Raw genomic sequence first — 26,423 nt, forward strand, 5'->3', positions numbered from 1 at the left:
ACTGTCTAAAGAAAATCTTAAAAGTCATCATAAAATAGACCCAAAATTTCGTGAAATAAAACATACATTTGATTTAGCTAAAAAGATGATAAATGTGTATGTATCAGGTGTGTACCCAGTAAACTGCACGTCCCTGGGGGACTGGAGGAACAAAGACATTCTTGGAATGTTAAATATACGTATCAGATGATTGTCGAAGTGTTAATAATTGATGGGTTGAGAGTGAGCGTTGATACCCGATATGCCGGGTTCTGATTTCAACCCCTGTATGAAGAACATGTTGAGATAAGTCACTGAGAACATCGTCCTCGTCTCTCTCCATGTCCTAGTCTCCTGTACTCGGTGACACGCAACTGTACGCGGTGCTACTGCACTTTTTACGGTGACAGACACTATAGGTTGTACTATACTAAATAAAATCCCATAGGCAACCATATTAATGTTTGTGTTTAAACACACTATATGCAGTATATCAACGAATCTATGACCCATAAATATCAGTACTACAACCCCTATCTCAAAATATTAACTGAAGAAAATGGTACCTTTCATGGCTCATTTTCGGTATAACCAGATGTTTTTACAACACCTCTTGTTTCGCACACAATGTGAGTACTTTTCTTACAGGTACCCTATATGTTTCAAGTACAATGCTACACGACACAGTGGTACTATTGAAATAAAAGTGCATACATTTTTTGCCAAATGAAACCTTTTTGTTTACAATAAACACACATTTTTCACCAATGACAGGAGTTGTGGTATTAACTGCTCTACCAAAGTTTGGTGCACCTCGAACTTTGACACAGCCGGATGTTATTTGGTTTAGTACTATCTATAGTCCTTCCCATCCTCCATGGGTTTTTTTGTTTGTTTTTTGTTGTTGTTGTTGTTGTTATTTTTTTTTTTTTTTTTTTTTTTTGGGGGGGGGGGGGTAAATAATTTCGGTTTGATGAACATAAGAAGAAAAGTAATAATATTTTAGAAATAACAAACAAAACCCGCACTATTCTGTGTGCGATTTAGAAAACGATCGGCTCAGAAATAAATTACTTCTAGTACATACCATAGTAAGAAAACGGCGTTCACTATGGGAAGGACGATCATTTTTAAACACTATGTCGTATTTTTCACTATTAAAGCGGGTTTTTTGTTTTGATAATTGAAATCAGGTATTATTTATATTGTGTTTAGAATATACATTTCTGTACATCCGAAGTGATTATGGTCATTCTTATGTTTGTAATGCTACAAAATGTTTGTTTTTAATTCTAAAAAAGACTCGTATCTCTGACAAGTAAAGGATTTTAGAGGTTACCTCCCCGTTTCAACATAACAGACTTTTGTTTCACTCTGTTGTCACTTTTACATGTGTTACATGTTTGTAGATTAATCAAACTTAGTGTCTTTTTTACGGTTTCAACCTAGGTTCTACGACTTCAAAAATAAAATATGCTATTGGTGTTAGCCTGACATGTTTGACCATGTTGTTATGACACACTTTTGTCCGTGTTGTAGTACCAAAATATATCTACAGACTAGAATGCACGTTTATTTACGTTGTTATGCAAAACCAAAACCAAAGCACATTTGTCCATGTTGTGATGCCAAATATATTGACGAGCTAGATTATATGTTTGTGCAAGCTGTAATATCAAAACCAGACACACTTTTGTCGATGTTATAATGCAAAAATATTTGACAGACTAAAATGTATGTCTGTCCATGTTGTAATACCAAAATTTAAATTACATATAAACGTATGTTTGACATATAAATTATATATATATATATTTGACATATAAATTACATACATACGTATATTTAACAGACTAGAATGCATGTTTGTCCATGTTATAATGTCAAGACCAAAATACACTTTTGTTAATGCTGTAATGCCAAAATATATTGACAGACTAAAATGTATGTCATTCCATGTTATAATGTCAAAACCAAAAGACGTACTTTGTTCAATGTTGAAAATATTAATGCCTAAATATTTTGACATTTAAATTCAAATTTGTCCATGTTGTTATGTCAAACCCAAAGCAGACTTTAGTCCATGATTTAATATTAAACATAAACATATCTTTCTCCATTTTGTAATGTCAAAACATTCTGACGAATATTAAACACAGAAATATGCATGTTGTCCATTTTGCAATGCCAAAACATTCTGACACATTAAATTTATATACAATTATATTTGTAATGCCAAAACATTCTGACCAGTGCAAAACAGACATGTTTACCAACGAGGGGGCGGGACGTAGCCTAGTGGTAAAGCGCTCGCTCGTCGGTGGACCCACTGGGCTATTTCTCGTTCCAGCCAGTGCACCACGACTGGCATATCAACGGCCGTGGTATGTACTACCCTGTCTGTGGGATGGTGCATATAAAAGATCCCTGGTTGGAGCGAGAAATAGCGCAATGGGCCCACTGACAGGGATCGATCCAAAACCGATCGCGCATTGAGCTAGCGCTTTACCATTGGGCTACGTCTCGCCCCTGGTGTAACAAAGGCCGTGGTATGTACTATCCTGTCTTTGGGATGGTGCATATAAAAGATCCCTTGCTTCTAATCGAAAAGAGTAGGCCATGAAATGTGTTGAGTGCGTCGTTAAATAAAACTTTTCTATTTACAAACGTTGTAAAGCCAAATCACTTTCACCGAACTGGATGTAGGTCAGTTAGAATGTCAGTCTGGGGTATGATGGGTCGTAACCTTGATTTCTCTGAGTTGACTCGTTCGAAGAAAAATATGCATTATTTTGGTTTGGAAGACATATGTCTCGATAATCATCATAATCAAAATGCTGCAGATCCCGCTAATGAAAATATGTAGCGGGTTTCTTCTATGACTACGTGTCAGAATTACTAAATGTTTGACATCCAATAGCCGATGATTAATTAATCAGTGTGCTCTAGTGTTATCGTTAAATTAAATAAACTTTATAGACTTTAACTAGTGAATATAGCTACGATAAAAGTTAAAAGTTAAAGTTTGGTTTGTTTAACGACTCCACTAGAGCACATTGATTTATTAATCATCGGCTATTGGATGTCAAACATTTGGTAAATTTAAGTCTTAGAGAGAAAATATGTTTTCTATTAGTAGCAAGGGATTTTGTTTATGCACCACCCAACCAAATGATAATATTGTAACCCAAGTGTAATTACAAGTAGGTCTAACTAAACAATAACTACATACTGTATATTTTAATAGTAATACTGTAATCCAAATATAATTCCATGTAGGCACAACCAAACTATAACTACATATTACAGTACATTTTACTGGTAATAATGCGATCAAAACACAGGTTCCACCAAACGATAATATTGTAATCCAAGTGTAATTTAAAGTAATATCACCGCCTTTGATATACCAGTCGTGATGCATTGGCTGGAACCAGAAATAGCATTCCACCGACGAGAATCGAACCTAGGCCGACCGCGAAACAGGCGAGCGCTTTACCACCATGTCATATAACGTGAAAACAAATCTTAACTTTTAATAATTTGTTTAAATCTTCCTGTTATTTCAATAAAATTATTTAATGTGCAGGTTATTTTCATTACTAAAATGTTTTGTGTGTGTGTTCCACTTCACAAACCGATTCCGATGTATGAACATAAAATCAAATCTTGTCACTTTCTAGGTGATAACAAACTGGACTAATCGATATCCGCTTTGTAAATTATGATCGTGCGTGTGAAATGAACATATTTTCGTTCACGATTCAAAGGACATTTTCCGTCAAAACGACTGAAATTTGCCGTTCGCCGCCAGGGTGCGCTTCCCACGCAGGGTTTCTTTTTACCGTTACTACATCTGCCAGGCCCGTCTCGCTTCTGTGAGCGGGCTATAAAGTTCTAGCTGAACAATAGCAATTTAGAGCGATTCCAGGGGAGGTGAAACGGGCCGTCTAGAGACCGGTCATTCTGATTACAGTAAGAGCCTCGTTAATATCCACTCATTAACACAGCACGCACACCTACGTCACAAACAACGGCGAGAATATTGCTTAATCTGGTCCTCACGGGGATGATGGGAAGAGAGGATTGATCTACGTTAAATTCGTAGTCATTGGCGAAAATTATTTTACTTTCTGACTGGTTATAGAGAGTACGTTGTACAACAACCACTTGTCTATAGAGGAAACTTCGGAGAAATCTATTCTATAGTTAAAGTGACAGATCGTACAATTGAAACGCTACGTGGCGTATTTTTCACCATTAGAGCTGTTTTTGATAACTGAAGTCAAACAATACTTATGGCATACTGTCACGGATTTAAGGACCTTATTTCTCTAAAAATGGATAGTAACTAAAAATTACATTAATTGTTGGAAACCAAATCTAGCTATTGCATCACCTTAACTGAACCATGATGGAGTGAAATACATGTCAATCCTCTCGGCAATTTTAGTTTTTTTTAAATTGTGGACCATTGCCATAATTCAATTATTTTTTTACAAAATATCATTAATAAATGGAGTATGGTGGTTATGAAGATGGTTGAATAAAGTACATTCAGGGACAAATCAAATTATTTTTGTTCAGGTAATACTTTGTTAGACCATTAAATAGGTCAGTGGTCTGTGACAATATGCCTTTATATTGTATTGCTTAGATTATCAATTTCCGTACATCCGAAGTGGTTCTGGTCATCCAAGTATTTGTAATGCAGCCAAATGCATTTTTCAATATTTTTAAAATGCATGTACTTCTGAAAAGTAAAGGTTATGAAGACGAGCTCTAGTCTATGTTTTTAGGGTGTGTCCCCGTTTTCACGCCACAGAAACCTGTTTCACTCTATGCGTTACAGGTTTGTAGATTAACCAAACTTAGTGTCCATTTTCACAGGTTAAAATTAGTGCCTTCATCCGCCCAACACCCAACCCGAAAATACGATTCTCCCTGTCTGTCTGTCTCTCTTTCTCATTCACCCACTCGCTCTCTAAATGTTTCTGTTTCTCTCAGAATGTTTGTCTGTCTGTCTGTCTGTCTGTCCCCCCCCCCCCCCCCCCTCTCTATCTCTCTCCCCATCTCTCTCTCTCTCTCTCTCTCTCTCTCTCTCTCTCTCTCTCTCTCTCTCACACACACACACACACACACGTTCACGCTCACTCTTCACTGCCTCATCCATTAGCTACTATTCCACAGAAAATGTTGTATTCCCCTTCATCAAAAATAAAGTTTAGTTTTTTTCGTCAATAACTCCAGTTTATTTTGTTTTTTATATCTAGAATTAATAATTTCAAACTCCATGGGGTGAGACGTAGCCAGGTTTGGGATCGTTCCCTGTCAGTGGGCTCATTGGGCTATTTCTTGCTACAGCTATTGCACCACGACTCGACTGGTATATCAAAGGCTGTGGTATGTGCTATCCTGTCTATGGGATGGTGCATATAAAGATCCCTTGCTGCTAATCGAAAAGAGTAGCCCATGAAGTGGCGACAGCGGGTTTCCTCCTTCAATATCTGTGTGGTCCTTAACCATATATCCGACGGCATATTTAACCGAAAATAAAATGTGTTGAGTGCCACGTTATATAAAACATATCCTTCCTTTCCTTGAGCAGACGACGTTCTTCACTGGTCAGTTATTTTTTTGCACATAAAAATATAATTTTTACCGTATTTGCAATTAACAATTTTCCTTCGGATCGATCTCTGTCGGTGGGCCTTACTTACTTTATAGTAACTGTCGTTATCACATTCAAAGGCGTATGGCTCCCATCTTTGTAGGGGGACAGGATGGTTTTTGGCCGAAATAAACACAAATGCCCGAATCTGGATAACAACTCTTTTTTTTCTTCTTCTTTTTTCTTTTTATTGTCCCAGAAGAATACGTAGTGTTAGGGTTGGGGCCCTAAATCACTACAATACATAGCATATATATTAGCAGCAACATATACAGGTAATTACATAGACATATCTAGTATGAAGAAATATTCTTTAAACTCCTCTAGGACACTGACTTAAATTGAAAAGAAAGATAGAGAAGAAGAAAAAAGAAAGAAATAAGGAACGAAAGAAGGAACAGAGTTACTTCGTGCATAATTGCACATATATGACAGTATATTCATAGAGATACCCACATACATAAATGCATACACATATATATTATACATGTACATATATTCACACATGTACCCACATCTACCAGAAATATATACGGAAGAGATGAAATTAAAAGTATTATATTTGTTCTAAAATGCAGTCTGAATTTTGTTTTCAAACAAGCTGTTTCCATGTCTAGATTATCTTTAAGTCTCAATAAAATAGTGTTTGCCAAGTTGCCCATTCATTATTAAATACATCGCATTTACAAGTTTTTAAAAGAATATACCTTTCCATTTCAATTTTATGTTGCATTATGCCATGCACAGCGTTGATACTTAAACATTTCTTTTGTATTTTCATACTATATATATAATATTTTATATTAATTATTAACCAGTTTATAAAATCGTTTTTATTATTATTTACCAAACCAAACATAATATTTTTATTAAAATGAATTATAGTTCCTGTTTGAGTAAATATCCAGTTTGTTATTGCTTGCCATAGAGTGTGTACCTTATCACAATCGAAAAATAAATGTTGTATTGTTTCAGGAACATTATTACAGAAGGTGCATATATCAGAATGAGTGTAGTTAATCTTGTATAGAAAAGTATTAGTAGCTAATATATTTTGCAGTAATCTACACTGAAACCATCGACGGCTACAATCTTTCACACATCGAAATGGTATTTAATCATATTAGCATTACTGCCAAACAGCTATATAGGCGTGTAAACTAATCACTACGCATTTCTACATGGATTACAACAAATTTGCTTGTAGAATGATGGAAATACCTATTAAAAAGGTCTCAGGTTAGCACATTTTGCCTGAATTTCTCTATCGTTTTTACTCGAAATTGAGGATTTGCTCCAGCACTAAGAGACGGTTCCCCCTACCTATAACTATAGCTATACAGAGTATCACAGGAATCGTAGGTATCGTATTTGTATGTACTCGATTTACCGTTATACTAGATTTGTTTATATCAAGGTATACTCAACAAAATTAGTCAGTAGGGCCAGTAGATATTTTGGCATTTTTCTTTAAATATGGTTTTAAAATATAATATAAAATAAATAATAATGAATATAACAATACAGGTTATGTGCGGGACGTAGTGGTAAAGCGCTCTTCTGATGCGTGGTTGATCTAGCATCAATCCCCGTCGTTGGGACCGTTGGGCTATTTCTCCTTCCAGCCAGTCCACCACGACTGGTATATAAAAGGCCGTGGTATGTGTTATCCTGTCTGTGGGGAAGTGCATATAATAGACGTCATGCTACTAATGAAAAAAAAATGTAACGGTTTTCCTTTCCAAGACTTTGCGTTAAAATTACTAAAATGTTTGACATCCAATAGCCGATGACTCATAAATCAATGTGCTCTACTTGTTTCGTTAAGCAAAATAAATTTTTACTTTCGATGCAGGTTCTTCCGTTGTAAGGCGTCGACGTATGATTTAAATAATATAGAGTGAACGAAATGGTATTCATCCATTTCAACATATTTTCGTGCTTATATCCAATTAAGGTTCAAGCACGCTGTTCTTGGCACACACCTCCGCTATCTGGGCTGTCTGTCCAGGACAGTGGGTTAGTTGTTAGTTGTTTAATGGTTAATGAGAGAGAAGAGGGTGTAGTGGCCTTACACCTACCCAAAGAAAGAAGACATTTTTGGACTAAAAAGGGCATTTCAGTATTTTTTATGGGGGTTTGGCAATTACTTCCACTAGAATCGGCCCTGTATTAACCACGCCTAGCACAGCCTTCGCATAACCACAAACGGACTTTGAAAAGGAATAATAATAATAATAATAATTATTATTATTATTATAATAAAATAATGATTAATCATGTTTTCTTTTACGTGCATATTCACTCAAGACCGTCAAGTCGATTTAAAATAAATAAATAATAATAAATAAATTTTAAAAACCCTACTAAACCCAACAAAAAATATCCCTCCCCCGAAAAAAACCCTCCACAAAAAACACAAAAAACAAACAATATCTTTAAAAGCACAATTTATTTATAGGAAATGGAATATAAATTTTGAATTAAAAAAAGCTATATAGACGAATGTCTCACAATTTTAACAGTAGATAATGGTAAATGATATAGTATGCAGTATATTTATAAATAATGAAAAATTTAATATTTAATATTTTAGTACAGTGTATATGGAAAATTTTTGTATTAAGTATTTTGTAGCATTTTTAAAATTTTAAAAAAGAAAAAAACATGTATTTCTAATTCTATTATTCACATTATATAATGTATTCATCCATTTAGAATATTGATTTCGCTATCGACCATTTTATTCATTAATTGTAAAACTAAATTATTAATAATAAATGATATTCATATATACGTATTTTAAGGATTATCTTATTTGTTATTTGAAAATGTATTTTAAAATAGGGACGATTTGAAGAGAAGGTCGATGTCTTGTGAAAAATATGTGATAATAGTGTGTGTGTGCGTGTGCGTGCGTGTGTGTTATTTACTATTGTCATTGTTTTTGAAGCATGGATTGGATAACATATTAACGTGCCTATATCCAATTAAAGTTCAAGCAAGTCTCTCCCGGGCACAATCCTTGACTTCGCCAGTGACTGGGTCAAGGGTCAGAAGGGATGGGTGGGCGGAGGATTTAGCGTTGAAAATGGGCAGAATTTTGAAAATATAAATTAGTGAAAAAGTTAACATATGAAGCATGTTGTCAGCTCTCCCCGTCTCGGTATTTCCTTTATATCTTCTCAATCGGCCATGAACGTATCATGACCAACCTGCTGTAAAACCGATCTCCCGCTTTACCTGGTGGCACGCGCTTAGCAGACGACAAACTGCTTATTGTCGCCACCTGTTAGACCTTTTTAACAACAGCTTCTTGTTAACTCGCCGGGTGATCAGCTCTTCGCTTATTTTTCTTATTTACACAGTTTAACCGAAACATTATCTGCACGTACACACTGACAACAAAAAATATATATTTCAAAAAAACGCTTTGGAAAAAGAAAAAAAAATGCCGCGTGCCAGGCGCGTGCCGAGCGCGTGCCAGGTTGCGGGTAGATTTCGAACTCGACTGCTCTGACGTCGGTCAGTTGGTGCTTTTAGGAACGTAAGGCAGTTCACTGAAGCGGGACGGGTTGACAGAGAAACGACCTAATAACGTAACCAAGTGTTTGAATTAGAGACAACAGTCTATAGAATGAGATGTCTGATGTTAATGAACTGTCCAGTAGTACTTTAATTCCTGGTCGCCAAACAAGACGAAAGAAGGAAGGCAATGTTTTATTTAACGACGCACTCAACATACGTTTTATTTACGGTTATATGGCGTCAGACATATGGTTAAGGACATACAAATATTGAGAGAGGAAACCCGCCGTCGCCACTTCATGGGCTACTCTTTTCGATTAGCAGCAAAGGATCTTTTATATGCACCATCCCACATACAGGATAGTACATACCACGGCCTTTGATATACCAGTCGTGGTGCAATGGCTGGAACGAAACATAGCCCAATGGACCCACCGACGGGATCGATCCTAAACCGACCACGCATCAAGCGAGCGCTTTACCACTGGGATACGTCCTGCCTCTGCCAAACAAGACGTCGTCGGCCTGGCACGAAAGGAAATGATCGGAAATAATAGTTGAATTTTTAATGTGTTTTTTTTTTTTTTTTTTTTTTTTTTTTTTTTTAAAAAAAAAAAATAATATTAATAATTGTACCGGTCTTCCAACTTAGGAATAACCTAGTGCAAAATTGGATATAATATAATATAATATAATATAATATAATATAAATATAAATACATACACAAACACAAACACATACACATACACATACACACACACACACACACACACACACACACACACACACACATACATATATATATATATATATATATAATATATAATAACTCAAGAAGGCAAATTAATCACATTTGTTCGTACAGTAGTAGACCGAATATTTCTGTCTCTGTAAACCTTTATGTCAAGTTTTATATTTATTTTTTTAATGATTTGTCTGTTTTATATTTATATCTTAAGCCACTGAATATAAGATATAAATATAAATAGACAAATCATTAAACAAAATAAATATAAAACATGAAATAAAGATTTACAAAGACAGACATATTCGGTCTATTATAGTAGATGTTAAGTATGTTCTCATTGGAATAACATTTAAAAAAAAAATAGTTTTGTATCTCGCGTCATTTTGAAAATAAAACGCCATATAACCGTAAATACAATGTGTTGAGTGCGTCGTTAAATAAAACATTTCTTTCTCTCTCTCTTTCTTTCTTTCTTTGAAAATAAGCCATGTATTAACATGAAATTTTTTACCATATATACAATATAATAAATTGGTCTTTCGCTAGTCAACTTCAAAAAGTGGGACTTAAGGGGGAATCTTTTTTTCTTTTCTGTAATTATTATTTATTATTATTTTTTAAATACTGTATATTTTGTTGATGGTTATAAATTATTTAATTTTATTATATGAGTGTAGAATATTAAACACCCACATCCTCACGACTTTCGTCTAGCCAATTCGCAACATACGATTTTATAATGGCTATCTTATAATGACAGCCGACTTGTTTTTCGTGGGAAGAAATGAAACAGTTTTACAGAATCATTATCGAAAGCATTTTCTATCAATCGTCAGATGTTGACGCCGAAAGTCTGTCGTTTGGCACATTCAGTGTGCAGACGTCGGTTGAAAAAGCTACCTTCTACTGGGAAATAAGATCTTTTGTTTCGGCCTGCCATCTGGGTCATATGACATACCGATACAAGTGACAATGGTACGCTTCCTTCAATGAAACGAATCGAGTTTTTATTGTCAGAACGTATTGGAGCGGGTAGCACAACCATGCACGCATATTTATTATTGATGTCCTCGCTCGCTCATCACCTGGCCCATCCAAGGCGGGGCGTAGCCTAGTGGTACAGCGCTCGCCTGATGCGCGGTCTGTCTTGGGTCGAATGAATGAATGAATAAATGAATGTTTAACGACACCCCAGCACGAAAAAATACATCGGCTATTGGGTGTCAAACTATAGTAATGCAAATAAATAAAGTGATGATCAACATCAATAAAAACAATTAAAGATTTAAACAAAAACAGTGTAAAGAACTGTGCAAAAACACAAATATCACAGATAGATACTGAATTTTACTCAAAACTTCAATTTTGTGCTGTATTGGCCATTCTCAAAGAAAATGTTACACCCCTGCACCACGGTGAGGTTACAGCACACGCAGGGGTCTTGGGTCTTGGGTCGATCCCCGTTAGTGGGTCCATTGAGCTATTGCTCGTTCCAGCCAGTGCACCACGACTGGCATATCAAAGGCCGTGGCATGTGTCATTCCTGGCTGTGGCATGATGCATATATTATGATGTATTGAATTGCAGAAAACGTTAGTAGGTCAATCACAAAAGGGCATGTTTCAGATGAGAAAATATTTGAATCCATTTATTTCTTTAAAACCAAGTCATGTGTGTTGTATTTTTGATAAGTTAATATTTCCTATCTTATGTTATGGGTGTGAAGTCTGGGGTTTTAGCCCGGCAACATACATAGAAAGAGTACACCTAAAATTCTGTAAACAACTGCTTGGGGTTAAACAGAATTGTCAAAACGATTTTGTATATGGTGAACTTGGCAGATTCCTTATGATCATAAATAGACACTATAGAATTGTTAAGTTCTGGTTAAAAATTATAAAATCCGATAATAGAAAATATGTCAAAATGTGTTACGACATGATGTTAAATGACATTGTTATATTTCCTAACAAGATTAACTGGGCCGTAAATGTGAGAAATTTATTGAATGAAACCGGCTTCTCTGAAGTATGGTTGAACCAAGGAGTTACAAACGAAGTACATTTTTTAAAATTATTTACACTGAGATTAAAAGACATATATATATATATATATATATATATACAGAGCTGGCGATCACGACTAGTACAATCTACAAGAGCTGTATTATATCGTAATTTCGCAGATACATTTAGTTGTAAGCAATATTTAGACTGTGTGTATGTTGAAAAATTTAGATTTGCATTGACTAGACTTCGTGTATCAGCACATTAGCTATCTGTCGAAACCGGAAGGTGGGAAAAACCTAATGCTGTATTACTCGAAGACCGAGTATGTTATAACTGTAACGTTACTGAAAGAAAGAAAGAAAATGTTTTATTTAACGACGCACTCAACACATTTTATTTACGGTTATATGGCGTCAGACATATGGTTAAGGACCACACATATTTTTTTAGAGGAAACCCGCTGTCGCCACATAGGCTACTCTTTTTACGACAGGCAGCAAGGGATCTTTTATTTGCGCTTCGCACAGGCAGGATAGCACAAACCATGGCCTTTGTTGAACCAGTTATGGATCACTGGTCGGTGCAAGTGGTTTACACCTACCCATTGAGCCTTGCGGAGCACTCACTCAGGGTTTGGAGTCGGTATCTGGATTAAAAATTCCATGCCTCGACACAAATAATATTAATATTATACATGAGTTATGCTGGAGAAGCTTTAAATTAATTATATAATATATTATTTCGGTGTTGAAATGCTCTATAGCAAAACAGAGCTAGTTTCCTCAATAACTGAACACTTTCACTGTTACATAATTGAATAAATTTAAACATACTAGGATGTCTTGTATAAAATTCAGGAATATATCTTCTACGAATGGTATTATAAACAGGACACATAAGTATAAAATGGTATTCGTCTTCAGTAACGTTACACATTGGTGTGTGTCTATATCCTAAATTATTTAATTGTGTTGTATTAATTAGCTTATCCTCTTATTGTTATTACATTGTTAGCATTTATATAATGAAATGCATGTATATATACACATCCTGTTTTATAATGTATTTACTTAATGTTATTTTGTATGCTCAAGGGCCAGTTGGCCTAATGCAATAAAGAATATATACATATAAAAAAGACCCCTTGCTACTAATCGAAAAATGTAGCACGTTTTCTCTCTAAGACTATGTCAAAGTACGATATGTTTGATATCCAATAGCCGATGATTAATAAAATAAATAAATGTGCTTTAACTTTCTACCAGTCTCGGTGATGTAGAGGTTATGTCACCGGACTTAAGGCTAGTAGGGTATTGGGTTCGCATCCCCTTTTCGTATGAAATATTGGGAGGTAAAATTCAATTTTGGCTACTACAACTATTAGGACGATCAGAAACAAAGGTTCAGGCACAAAGCCCCTTTAAAGCTGACGTCATGCACTACTAATATATTGTATTATGTTATTAAAAATGATTCTAAAAATTCTAGAATTTTTGACAATGTTGCAGTGTGTTAATAATTTTATTAATAATTAATATTAATACCATTAATATTATTACTATTTCTGTATACATGTCTCTTTCATGTTTTATTTAATTTTAAAATATCCAATGTATAATTATTAATAATACACTGTAGTATGTTTTATGTAATAAAAACGATTGTGATGTATTATATTATTATTAAAGTTTGGATGCATTTTATTTATTTTTTAATAATAATAATAATAACAATAATGACAATAATAATAAATTAAAAATATAAAATAATGTAATGAGTTATTATTAACAGAAATATTTGACATACCGGGTAATATGTATTTTCCTTGATTTTTAAATAAATAAGTTCCTCACTGCTGGTTGGAGGGAGTAACTAACTAGGCAGTAACTTAAGTGCTGGTGGATTGCTACTCTTATAACCCTTTGGCGTCACTCTTCAAGTGACGCCGGTTTGGGAAGTTATAATAACTTCCTAAACAACTAGTAGGCTGCCAAGATTTGACTGAACTGCGGTTGGACACGGTGGTGGGGAGGGGGGGGGGGGGGGCGGGGGTGATGGTATGCCGGGAGTTAGGGCATTCTTTTGGGGCTACAGGCGAAGGCGGTTCGGCCTTAGGTTTTGCCTCCCCTCCATCCCGACCCTCACCTGTTTAAAATATGATTGGCAGCCCCTTTCCTCTTAACCTCCCATGGGCTTAATGAATATTGGTTAATAATTATTATTAATTTTAGACCAGCCCATCTAAATTTGCGCCGAAATTATATTATGTTAATAATCTATATAGGTAAGGAATGTTAATATTTTTCTTTAAGGGCGCAGCCAAAACTTATTAACCCCATTTTTCCCCTTTTTTATACTTTTGGCGTTAATATTCAAAATTTCAAAATCGACCCTATTTGTTAGGTTATCCCTGTCCCGAGTCAGACCCCCGATCCTATCGGAGGCCGGACTCGGGATAGGCGTGTTCGAAACCCTAGTGGTATATGGACATGTTAAACCAGTTACTAAGCTAAGCTAAGGTGGATTACACTATCAATTCAATTCTTTATTGAAACTTTGAGTAATAACCGCTCATCCGTTATAAATACAAATAACATGCTGGACAACGAAGGAAAGGTGTAAAATAAAAATAGCGTTATTAACAAATAACACTATATACCATGTTGCTATCCATTAATTATTGAATGGAAAGAATGACATTACTTGTCTTATCTACTACGATTACTTCGAGTGTGAAAATCATTTCTTTACAGGCGCGGATCCTGGGGGCTTTGGGTTTCTCGATCCGTATTCCCACCCCCACCCGTCATTTCCGAATTTGTTTTGGGTTTTTTTTACTCATTCCAGTGTTTTCTATTTGCTCCATTCCCAGTCTGGAGCTCCACGCGGTAAGACGTGTTTGTTTCGCTTGTGCACACTGCACGTGTTTTCGTGTGCTCGACTTGGGCGTCCTTCATTTCGTTGTTTTTGTCAGCGAAATGAAGTTTTCTACTGGAATGTATGCGGCCATTGGAACTGATTGAACGCTGGAACGCTTCTCGTTTCGACAGTCTGCACCACCAGGTTGGATTCTTTTTCAGCGAGATTCCTCGCCTCCACGTCATTTCTCCGTCTGACTATGTTGACTTGTTTTTTCGTGACTCGTATGACGACCATTCTGCAGAACGCCACGGTTGTTCGCGTTTAGTCTCTACATGTCCGAGCCTGTCCTACCAGCAATGGAAGATTGACCGCCCCACTCTAAGAAGAAATAGGAAGCGGGGTCGGCCCCTACTACTCTTTTTCTAGACTTTACATTGCTTTATAATGATACCATCTCGTATCCTCCGGAGTCGGGCCCGTCCGCACCACTATACCAACCCATGACGACTGGACTATATCCTAGTCTGATACTCTACTCGTTCAGACGGATCCGGCTTCTCAAGATCTGTATTTCAGCACAGCACTACACCTTCAACGTCTATCGACTGTCAATCTGGGGGTTTTCTTGACGGGATGCAACCCATCTCGTCCCTTTAAGCTGTGCACCCAAACGGCCTTAACGATCGGACTTTAAACGTTTAGATCTGCGTTCAAAATTTTATGTCGAAATTACTTCTTTTTTGTAATATTATTAAATAGTCCGATCCTCTCTTCTTTCTCTTATTTAATTTTGGACTGTCCTTCTAAAATGCTCCAAATTATATAAATATATCGGCCGAGCAGTCAATTCTTTTTTATTTTTGGCTTGTAACCTTTTTCTTTTTTTATTTATTCTATTAACGTTTTTACTAATTGCTATTTTCAAAATTCTGCCCATTTTCAACCCTCCCCCCCCCCCCCCCCCCCCCTCCATCCCGAGTCAGGCCACCGATCTTATCGGAGGTCGGACTCGGGATGGGCGTGTTCGAAACCCTAGTGGTATATTGGCACGTTAAACTAGTTATCATCATCATCATCTATTTGTTCGCATGTATAAGTATTTTTGGCCTCCATGCAAATCAATTTAGGGTCCGTTTCTGAAAAACGTTGTGGGTTTTTTTCTTCTTCTTCTTTTAATGCATTTCCTATGAAAGGCAAAGACACATTGCCCCAGGGACTTCATTGCAAAGATTTCAGACAATAAATTTACAATTGATTTTAAATTGTAAAAGTATTATGATTCAAGAAGACAATAAAGCAATATTTTTATGCACATAAATATAAATGAAACAATATGTTTTTCCTAATCAGTTAATAATATGTAGTCGTTTTCGTATACACATAATCAGATTGTGATGCCTTGTGTATGGAGCGGGGTTGTTGTGTTCATTAACAAACATGTGACATTATTGATCACATAGAGATGGTTCTTTCCTTCTTTCAAAAATATTCATTTCTGTTATATCTTAAAATGCTTAAATCTATCGTTATCGTATATTATGTATATATTATGGAGAAAGCCTCGCAAGTTGGAAAACTTGTTTCATGGGCGTACATAGGATTTTGAAAAGGGGGGGTTCCAAAATAGATTGCAGAGATAAGCTTTTCATTTTTGTGGAGGTATTTGTCGGTCGTGAGGTTATTAAATGTTATTCGAATCAGTGCAGTAGGTTAGATTCCCGTCAAATATAATTGTTATATACATGTATGTTTTTCATATATACTAAACAAACAAACAAACAAACAAAAGACAATAAGAGAAACAAAAAGAACATCAGGTATATTTTAATATATATTTAATTTCACTAAACAAGATATTAATAAATTTAATGGACACAAAAGCTAATAGGATTCAAAATTAATTACAATAAATAAAATTAAATAATACTGAATTAATATTCGCGTTTTTTTTCCCTTCAGTATATGGGGCGAGACGTAGCCTAGTGGTAAAGTGCTCGATTGATGCGCGGTCGGTTTGGGATCGATCCTCATCAGTGAGCCCATTGGGCTATTTCTCGCTCCACCACGATTGGTACATCAAAGGCCGTGGTATGTGCTATGCTTTCTATGGGATAGTGCATATAAAATATCCCTTGCTGCTAATCGAAGAGTAGCCCACGAAGCGGCGACAGCGGGTTTCCTCCCTCAATATCTGTGTGGTCCTTAACCATATGTCTGACGCCATATAACCGTAAATAAAATGTGTTGAGTGCGTCGTTAAATAAAACATTTCCTTTCTTCTTCAGTATACTTGACACGTATGTGCTTAAAGTAATAAGGTCGCAGACCCTAGTTTGAGCCCATGGAAACAAGAAAGTAAGTTTGGTTGATTAACAAACCTGTAAATAATCTGAATAGGCCTAAAGATACACTAGAGAGAAACAAGAGTCCGTGACGTTGAAACGGGGAAATTCACTAAAAAAAAAACCCAAACCCAATAGACTAGAGCTCGTCTTTACAACCGTTGTTTCTCAAACGCACGTGCGTTTTTAGAGTTATGAAATATTGATTCCGTGGCATTACAAACACCAGGATGAACAGAAATACTTCGGATGGACGGACATTGACATTCTAAACAATACAATGTAAGTAATGTCTGATACCAGTTGTCGAAAACGGCTTTAATAGTGAAAAATACGCTTTAGTGGTGTTTTAACAACTAGAATCTGTCACTTTAAAGGCGCACACCCTAGTTTCAACTCGTAAAAATGGACACTAATACATTAAAACCTGTAACACACTTGGATAAAGTTACAACAGAATGAAACAAGAGTTTGTGACGTTAAAACCGGAAAATATCCTTAAAAATAGACTAGAACTCAATCAATAATTGCTACTTCTCAGACGCACGTGCGTTTTAAAAAAAGAAAAAAAAGAAAAAAAAGAAAGAAAAAAAGAAGCATATTGTGATATTAGAAAGAACAGGATGACCAGAAACACTTCGGTTCTACGGAAATGGATAATCTAAACAATAAAATATAAGTAATGTTTGATTTCAGTTATCATAAACGGTTCTAACAGTGAAAAATATGCTGTAGTGTTTAAAAAGTAGGATTTGTTAAAAACATATACTGTAGGTTTGACTTGATGCCAGTAGAGTTCTATATCATTAAAACAATACGAGCGGGGTGTATCCAAGTCTGTAGGCTATGTCAGAATTATCAATGTCTGACATCTAGTTAATTAATTAAATCAAAGTGCTCTAGTGATTTCGTCAAACAAAACAAATTTTAAGACAGTAAATCTTACTTCTATATATTATAAACGACGTTATAGTGTGTATGCCATGTCAGTGTTATTTAACTGAAATACTGAGACAGCGCAAATGTCAGGTGGAAATTATTTTGAGGAAATAATTGTAATGAATTATTTAAAACTGTCAACATGTGTATGTCACGTGTGTGTGTGTAATGAAGGAAGGTGCTGTTTATGTTGTTGGTATTTAAAAAACCCACACTTTACTCATAGCAAGACTGTGCGAAATGTCGCTCATTTACTAAAACATTCGCCCGTGGTGTGTGCTTTCATGTTGGTTAAAGTTAATGTTTGTTTTATTTAATGACACCACTAGAGCGCATTGCTTTATTAATAATCGGCTATTGGATGTCGAACATTTAAGAATTTTGATATATAGTCTTAGAGAGGAAACCCGCTACATTGTTTCCCATTAGTAGCAAGGGATCTTTTATATGCACCATCCAACAGACAGGATAGCACATACCACAGTCGTGGGGAACTAGCTAGAGTGAGAAATAGCTCAATGGTCCCACCGACGATGATCGATCCTAGACCGACCGCACATCAGGCCCGTGAGTGTCAATCCTCCTTTGGACAAAGCACCTGACGGTGATTCGTGGGATTAGTCCGATACAGGGGTGGGTGCAGACATTTTAGCAGGAGAGGGTCTAGACTGTGACAACCGAAGTTAATAACTGGAGGGTCGAGTCATGGTCACCCGGAAAATATATTGAAAAAAAAGATAATCTTCTTGAGCTTTGGAGGGGTTTTGATCCCACCTCCGAAACCTTCCCCCTGCACACACGACTGCAGAACCTTGCCAAAACATCCTTCATGACTCCGCCTATTTCAGAGATCGGATTTGGAGTGTCGTAAAAAAAAAAATATGTTTTTCATATTCTCTGGACGTACACGCATTGTCCGAAGGTGGGAAAGGCACGAGCGACGAACGATAATGGTAAAAATTACCAACAGAATCGCCGAGTTTGTTTATGGTTTTGATTGGCTTCCCCCACGAGATGCTTAAACAATGGCTTGCGTGCAACTCTTGAAGAATGTTATGTGAGAAAGCGATCTTGGTGCTCACTCGGCTGTTGACAACACTAGCGGGGGGTCCGTCTCTCTGTCTGTCCGACTCACAGCAGTCCGATTACAGTGGGATGGGAAGGAGATTTAATTAAGTGAGATGCCGATGATTGTAAACCGTATGTGCGTGCGTGCAGGCAGTTGTGCGCGCCCCGTCGACGCAATTAGAACGTGATTTACCAATCAACTTGTTACTTTCACAATACACGCGATTTGCACGTGTGTTTGTCTAACAAGATGGGAGGCATGTTCAGTAGGGGCGAGCGCTCGCTGTCGCTCGATAGACTGGGTTGTTGTTTTTTTGCGCCTAATATTTAAATGAATGTGATGTGATAGAATACGACAGTACCAATCCAATTGTTAGCAAGCGCTCGATATCCTAAACATGCCAGGGGGTCTTCGAGGGAATTTTCAATACCTTTGGTTTGATAAATAGATATTATTATACGAGCTTGAGCTTTTGTGTCGTTGTGATTTTACGAAACGAGTGTCAGGATTTTTGTATTGCTCGAGCAAGAGCGAGGGCAATACATGAATCCTGACACGAGTTTTTTTTTAAAATCAGTAAGAGACACACGCGAGTGTAATAATTTCTTTATTATCCGTATTACTATTATTATTATTATTATTATTATTATTATCATTATGAAAAATAACAAGGACCGTCTCAAACAGTTTCAACTACAACTAGAAGGAGACAACGACATTACGTCATATTTCACATGCACCGTCTGAGTTAGGACTGGGGATACGTTTCTTCCCAAAATTACGTCATTACACTTGTTATTACACGTGTGCTTCGTATGATTATTATTAACTCGCTTATGTTGAACTAAGTGGATAATAATAACGTTGTCAGCAAGCGGCTTAGGCTTAAACTGTATTTACGTGCATCTTATCCTTTCAAAGTACAGGCACGTCTCAGCAAACGACTGTTTCTGATAAGTAAAGGAAGGGACATAGCCTAGTAGCAAAGCGCTCTGCTGATATGCGGTCGGTCTAGGATCGATCCCCATCAGTGGGCCCATTTGGGTAATTTCTCCACAACTGGTGTAACAAGCCGTGGTATGTACTATTCTGTCTGTGGGATGCAGCATATAAAAGATCCCTTGCTGCTAATCGGAAAGAGTATTCTATTGCCAAGCAATAGCGGGTTTCCTCTCTCATTTTCTGTGTGATCCTGTCCGACGTAATTAAAAATGTTTCGTTAAATAAAACAAACCCTCTATTCCTTCCTGAAAAGAAAATATTGAACTTAATTCACGAGAATTAAAAATGAATTTTAAAAATGCAATCTTGTATCATTTTAATACACGGAATACCAATTCCGATGACAATATAAGCTTTCTATCAATAGCAAATTACAACCCCCCCCCCCCCCCCCCCCCCCCCCCCCCCCCCCCCCCCCCCCCCCCCCCCCCCCCCCCACACCCCGTTGATAATACAGTTTATTTCCTCTTTTTCATTTCTAATATTCTGTTGACTATATATTAGGTTGTAACATATTATTGTAGATATCATATACTAATATTGTTTTAAAATGAAATATGTTTTAGTCAAAATATTATCATACCTACAAGTGCTATAATCATATCGATATCCAAATATGTAAATAAATCATGTCATATTATTATTTAATTAACATTAAGTTTAAACTTGACTATTCCATAAACAATATTAAAATTCGGGAATTTTTTGGGGGATTACATTGCATCACATCCTCAGTATTCTACTCAGTATTCTACAACCATATTAAAAGTTTAGCATTTATAAACTGCATAATAACTTCAATATTGAATGTATCATAATATGAAATTTCAGTATTATATGACTACCTTGAATGTTCGCCATTCTGTGAAAATCAATTCAGTGTTCTGTAAACTACACTAAGGCGCAAATTCCTTTTGTCCGTCATACTTTCATTTCATTTCAACTTATTTTCGTGCTTATATCCAATTAAGTTTCAAGCACGCTGTCCTGGGCACACGCCTCAACTATCTCGGCTGTCTGTCCGGGACAGTGGGTTAGTTGTTAATTGTTAGTGGTTAGTGAGAGAGAAGAGGGTGTAGTGGCCTTACACCTACCCACTGAGTCGTTAAAACTCGCTCTGGGTGGGAGTCGGTACAGGGCTGCGAACCCTGTACCTACCAGCCGATGGCTTAACCACGACACCACCGAGGCTGGGTTTTCCGTAATACGTATTCGTATATGTATACGTAAACCGCAATGCGTAATCCATAGCGATCGCTTTCAACGCGAATATGTCGAGTAGAATCCATTTGTGCGTCTCCGTTCGCGTGTGCGTATGTATGCACGGATAATTAGAATTTACGTACACGTATAGTATACTATACGGATTACGGGGAATGGAATTTGCGTCTCACACTTTAATATTCTATAAATCCCATATTTTATAAACCTCATAAAAAAAAATTCAGTATTCTATAAATTATAGTCCTTTTTTCATACTATGGAATTTACTACAAGTTATTTATTTCTGCGCCAACTGTTTTTGAAATTGCACACTGAAATAGTAGGGTGTTTTTATTATTTCCAAAACACGTCTACTGGTTTTTTTTTACGTCAAATCAAACTGAAATTATTCACTCAAAAACCACATCTTTATAGGAGGATGGGACGGACTGTAGGGTGTATACTACCAAATCAAATCCCATAGACGACAATAGTAACATATGTGGCTAAAACTCCTACCTGCAACGTATCAACCGACATAAACGCCACGGATATAAATACTACCACCCCTCACACTTAAAGTGAATCAGAAAAAAATGGGGGTCAAGCTGCTCGTTTCTGAGATAACGGGTAGCGTCTATGACTACCCTAGTTCCGCAAAGAATTCGAGTACTTTTTTTTACAGGTACCCCATACATGTTTCAAGCACAAGGCTACTTGACACATTGGTACTAGATGAAATAAAATTGCATTTTTTTTTAACCCAGATAAAACGATTATTTTTTACAACCAACACACTCACATTTATAACCAATCACAGGACTTGTGGTGTTCACTTCTCTATCAAAAGTTCGGTGCACCTCGAACTTTGACCCAGCCGGAAGTTATTTGGTCTAGTACTACCTATACTGATAACATATATTTTTCAAAAAGTGTCCAGCTATGTGTCTTTATGACAACCAGGATCTGGTGTATTCTGACATAAACTGACAACCTCACTGAAACTGTTGTTTCTACAGAGCAACCTAATATAATGTACACCTCAAAAAACATATATATTGCATATAGTTTTGTACAAATGCAATATGTCATATTAAACAACAAAATGTTTTAAAATAAAACTCCTGAAGATATTTACTTTCAGTTGGGTGTGTGTACTCAGGTATATATATAGAGACAACAAAGATAGTCAGAGTACCTCTACCCCTTTAAAGAATTCCATTAAAACACATGCACATGATTGACCCCTAGATTATGAAGACCTTAACAGGCACATCAAAGAAATATCAGTATTAAAAAAATACACTGTCTGAGGAAGGAAACACAAACATGACTGTACCTGTATGAAGTAATGACTTAATGTCCGGAACATTAGTGTTGGGAGGAAATCCTGTATGCTGGGTGTGGGTGTCTTCAAGTTACCAGGTGTGGGAATTTCAAATCCATCGGCCATGCTGATTTTCATAATGAACCATGAAAACCATTGGCAGCCACCAATATTCCTGACTATATTTTATTTATAGCCTACTGTAGTTGGAGGTTTTAATAGTTGTGATATCTGGAATTATCATGCAGCTTTCACACATTTATTTTTGATTAATTACTGAAAAAAACTATTTTTAAATGACAAAATTACCCGAACATCTATTTTCTTGCATTATTTTCTAATCCGGATGAATACAATATGTATATTAGATGTATTCCTACAATCTGTAATCCAGCATTTTATTTAGCTAGTAACATTAGGTAATACAGCTTTAACAATAAAATAAATTATCAACTTAATGCAAGGCAGATAATCAAATCTGAAAAAATTGGTTCGGAATCTAGTATAAACTCAAAATGCTTTTCATGAGAGCTAACTAAGTGATTATTAAGAGAAAAAAATGATCTGGAGATCTAAGTATATGTTTAACAACCTTATTGTTGTGTATACATAAGAATAGAAGGCACAATAGTGACAACAAATTTACTTATGTTTTTGGTAAAGTTTTTCTTCAAATTTACTTAAAATTTTTCATAAAACTACTATTTTGTCTAAAATATAACTTAGCATCCTATAAATATGTCAAAATGACAATAAAAATCAAGTTCTTTACAAATTTGAGTTTTCAGAATTTCATACATAAAAAATTAACAATGTTAATGGAAACTAAAGACATTAACCCACTATTGGCACATGCTATTTTTAATATAAAAATAAATTGCTATTAAAATCTTAGTTGCCTATATATAATACCATATTTAAGAGCAGTTATATATGACAAGTCAAATACCATGTAAAAAGAAATTAATCAACCAGTATAGTTTAATTAAATAAAATGACAAAATCATAATATTTTTTATTATGCACTGAATATGTGCTGTAGGGTGTATACTACCAAATCAAATCCCATAGACGACAATAGTAACATATGTGGCTAAAACTCCTACCTGCAACGTATCAACCGACATAAACGCCACGGATATAAATACTACCACCCCTCACACTTAAAGTGAATCAGAAAAAAATGGGGGTCAAGCTGCTCGTTTCTGAGATAACGGGTAGCGTCTATGACTACCCTAGTTCCGCAAAGAATTCGAGTACTTTTTTTTACAGGTACCCCATACATGTTTCAAGCACAAGGCTACTTGACACATTGGTACTAGATGAAATAAAATTGCATTTTTTTTTTAACCCAGATAAAACGATTATTTTTTACAACCAACACACTCACATTTATAACCAATCACAGGACTGGTGGTGTTCACTTCTCTATCAAAAGTTCGGTGCACCTCCAACTTTGACCCAGCCGGAAGTTATTTGGTCTAGTACTACCTATAGACTTAAACTTCGCTATTCTGTGTGAAAAGTAAAAGTGAAAACTGAAGGAGTGCGATACAGTTTATAAACATTTTACTTTTCTGTAATTTTGTTTTTAATATTAGCTTGAAATAAAATTCTCTCACTAATAACTCTATGCGCAAAAAAAAAGAAATAAAAGAAAAGGTAGAACGAATCAAAATACAGCACACACGTTTAATGTGCATAACAATATAACCGATTAGTCCAGGTATATCTTTGAATAGATGAAACAAAATTCTTCGGCAAGTGTTGTCATAAATTTTGTAGATTTTTCGCCATATGCTGTTTTTCTTCTGACTGATAGACGCGCACAATCTAGTTACCTGTAAATTAGTTTGGTCTGAGACCATTACCCGGAATTACCTGTAGATTTAATTTTCTCTTTCGTGTAAGTGGTGACAGTTAATTAAGAATTTGGCCACTGCCGTGTTACTTAAAGCAGGGTTCGTTAATTTCGCAGCCTTGGAGATTTATCAACATATGGCGCGTACCGTCTGCCTTTTATTTATTTTTACTTCACTTTCCTCTGCGCCAATTTTGATATTTAGTCTTTATTTTGATATATTTTCTCACAATTACTGTTTCCGTATTTTTATACGTCTAATCAAGTTATTATTTGTTATTTCTTTTTTATTAATTTACGTACATGTAACGTACCCCGACTTCCCTCCACAACCTTATCCTTGCGGCGTCAGTGCACGTGAATGGTCGTTCTCAGGTAGGAAAAGTGAAAACGAGGCTCGGGACCCCCGGCGGCTTCTTTGATGTTTGTTGTTAGTACGATAATTATTGAGGGCGTCCCAATGTCAGATGGTAGCCATTTCACCAATCAACACAACGGGATTTCATTGATCTGTAAAAATGCAATGTTATCGCTGCTACTTTAAAATGCTAACTGTGCCGGCTCACTCATTATTTACGAAGGCAAACTTCTAAGGAGCAACATTGTCAATTACAACTTTTGTTTATTCATAAATATAAGTTTCTTAAAATAGTCAAATATTTTTTTTCCTGATTATAAGCTGACAATGTCTTCGTATGGTTTATACCACCCCCATCAAATGGGCCACCAGGTAGGGTTACCATTTACATTTTGTGTTTAGTTGTATTGTTTCCATTAAGTCGTTCTGTTGCGGTATTTCCTCATTTCTTATGAATGAAGTAATACAAATTTTATAAATCGGAAAAAAACCTTCAATCTTTGTGATATTATGCGCTGTAAAGATAAACACTAGCAAATCAGTCAATTAGTATAAATAATTTGCAGCACTATGGCGATTAATGTTCTAATATTAATGACATATTAATAATTTCTTTCTTTTTAGCACTGTGGAAAGCGTGTAGGTTATTTCAATGAGTAGTGTGGGAGAGATATTAATTATTAGTCAGACTGGATGTATATATCTATGTGTATAAAGAGAATAACTAGAGACTGTTGTGTATTTCGTTTATATTCGAACTATCTCCTTTTAATGTGAGACACGGTTTGTCTGTGTATTCAGTTTCAGTGTACTGTAACCTTCTAATTTATTCTCGTCGTTCTCTTGTCTGTTGCTTAATTAATTTTTAATTAATCGCTATTACTACTTTTTCTTATGATAATTTTTTATTGTAGATGTTCTGGGTTTGTTTTGTTGTTGTTTTTATTAACAGTATAAATAATGTATTTCACAAGCTTTGTTTTCATTGAAGTATATTCATTATGGCAGTGTTTATATTTTCAGTTGATTTTTTAAATTTTTTAAAGAAATTGTAACAAGCAGATATGTGTACTGTTTTACTTTAAATACGGACTGGTATTTTAAAACGTTTTTGAAACCATTACTGCGATTATACTATAATATTATTAACTTATTATTTTATAAGATATAAAACAATATATGTGTTTGTCATAAATCTCTTTCATATAATATAAAATACAAACGCTGTATTTTTAGTTAAAAAAAGAAACGTCCAGTTGAAAATACGTGTACAGCATTTTACTCTTATGTCGTTTTTCTGTTCATTATATTATTATAAACTATTTCTATTACTTATTAAATTTTAATTCGATAGTCAATAAAGTAATAAGTGTTATGGACATAATGTATTACAAAGCCTTCGTTGTTTAACAATACACGGCGTTCTTTAGAGGGAAAACGTTATATAAAAATTTAAACAAGGAGATAGTTTATTACAAGTATACGAAATACCACATATCTTACTGTAATATACACATTTGAAAT

The 26,423-nt window shown here is 35.6% G+C and overlaps 1 protein-coding gene across 2 annotated transcripts in view; it reads left to right on the forward strand.

The window, feature by feature from the left end:
* LOC121375411 (POU domain, class 4, transcription factor 3-like) overlaps window positions 1–26,423 on the forward strand; it is a 98,399-nt gene that overhangs the window by 41,655 nt on the left and 30,321 nt on the right. The window contains exon 1 of one of the 2 annotated variants that reach the window (XM_041502847.1): window positions 25,133–25,271. The exons of the other annotated variant lie outside the window; for it this stretch is intronic. Coding sequence (XP_041358781.1) covers window positions 25,227–25,271 — 45 coding nt within the window. The 5' untranslated portion in view covers window positions 25,133–25,226. Of the gene's footprint in view, window positions 1–25,132; window positions 25,272–26,423 lie in introns of those variants that run through there. 2 annotated transcript variants of the gene reach the window in all.

Source organism: Gigantopelta aegis, chromosome 6, assembly GCF_016097555.1.
Source record: "Gigantopelta aegis isolate Gae_Host chromosome 6, Gae_host_genome, whole genome shotgun sequence".
Lineage (NCBI taxonomy): Eukaryota > Metazoa > Mollusca > Gastropoda > Neomphalida > Peltospiridae > Gigantopelta > Gigantopelta aegis.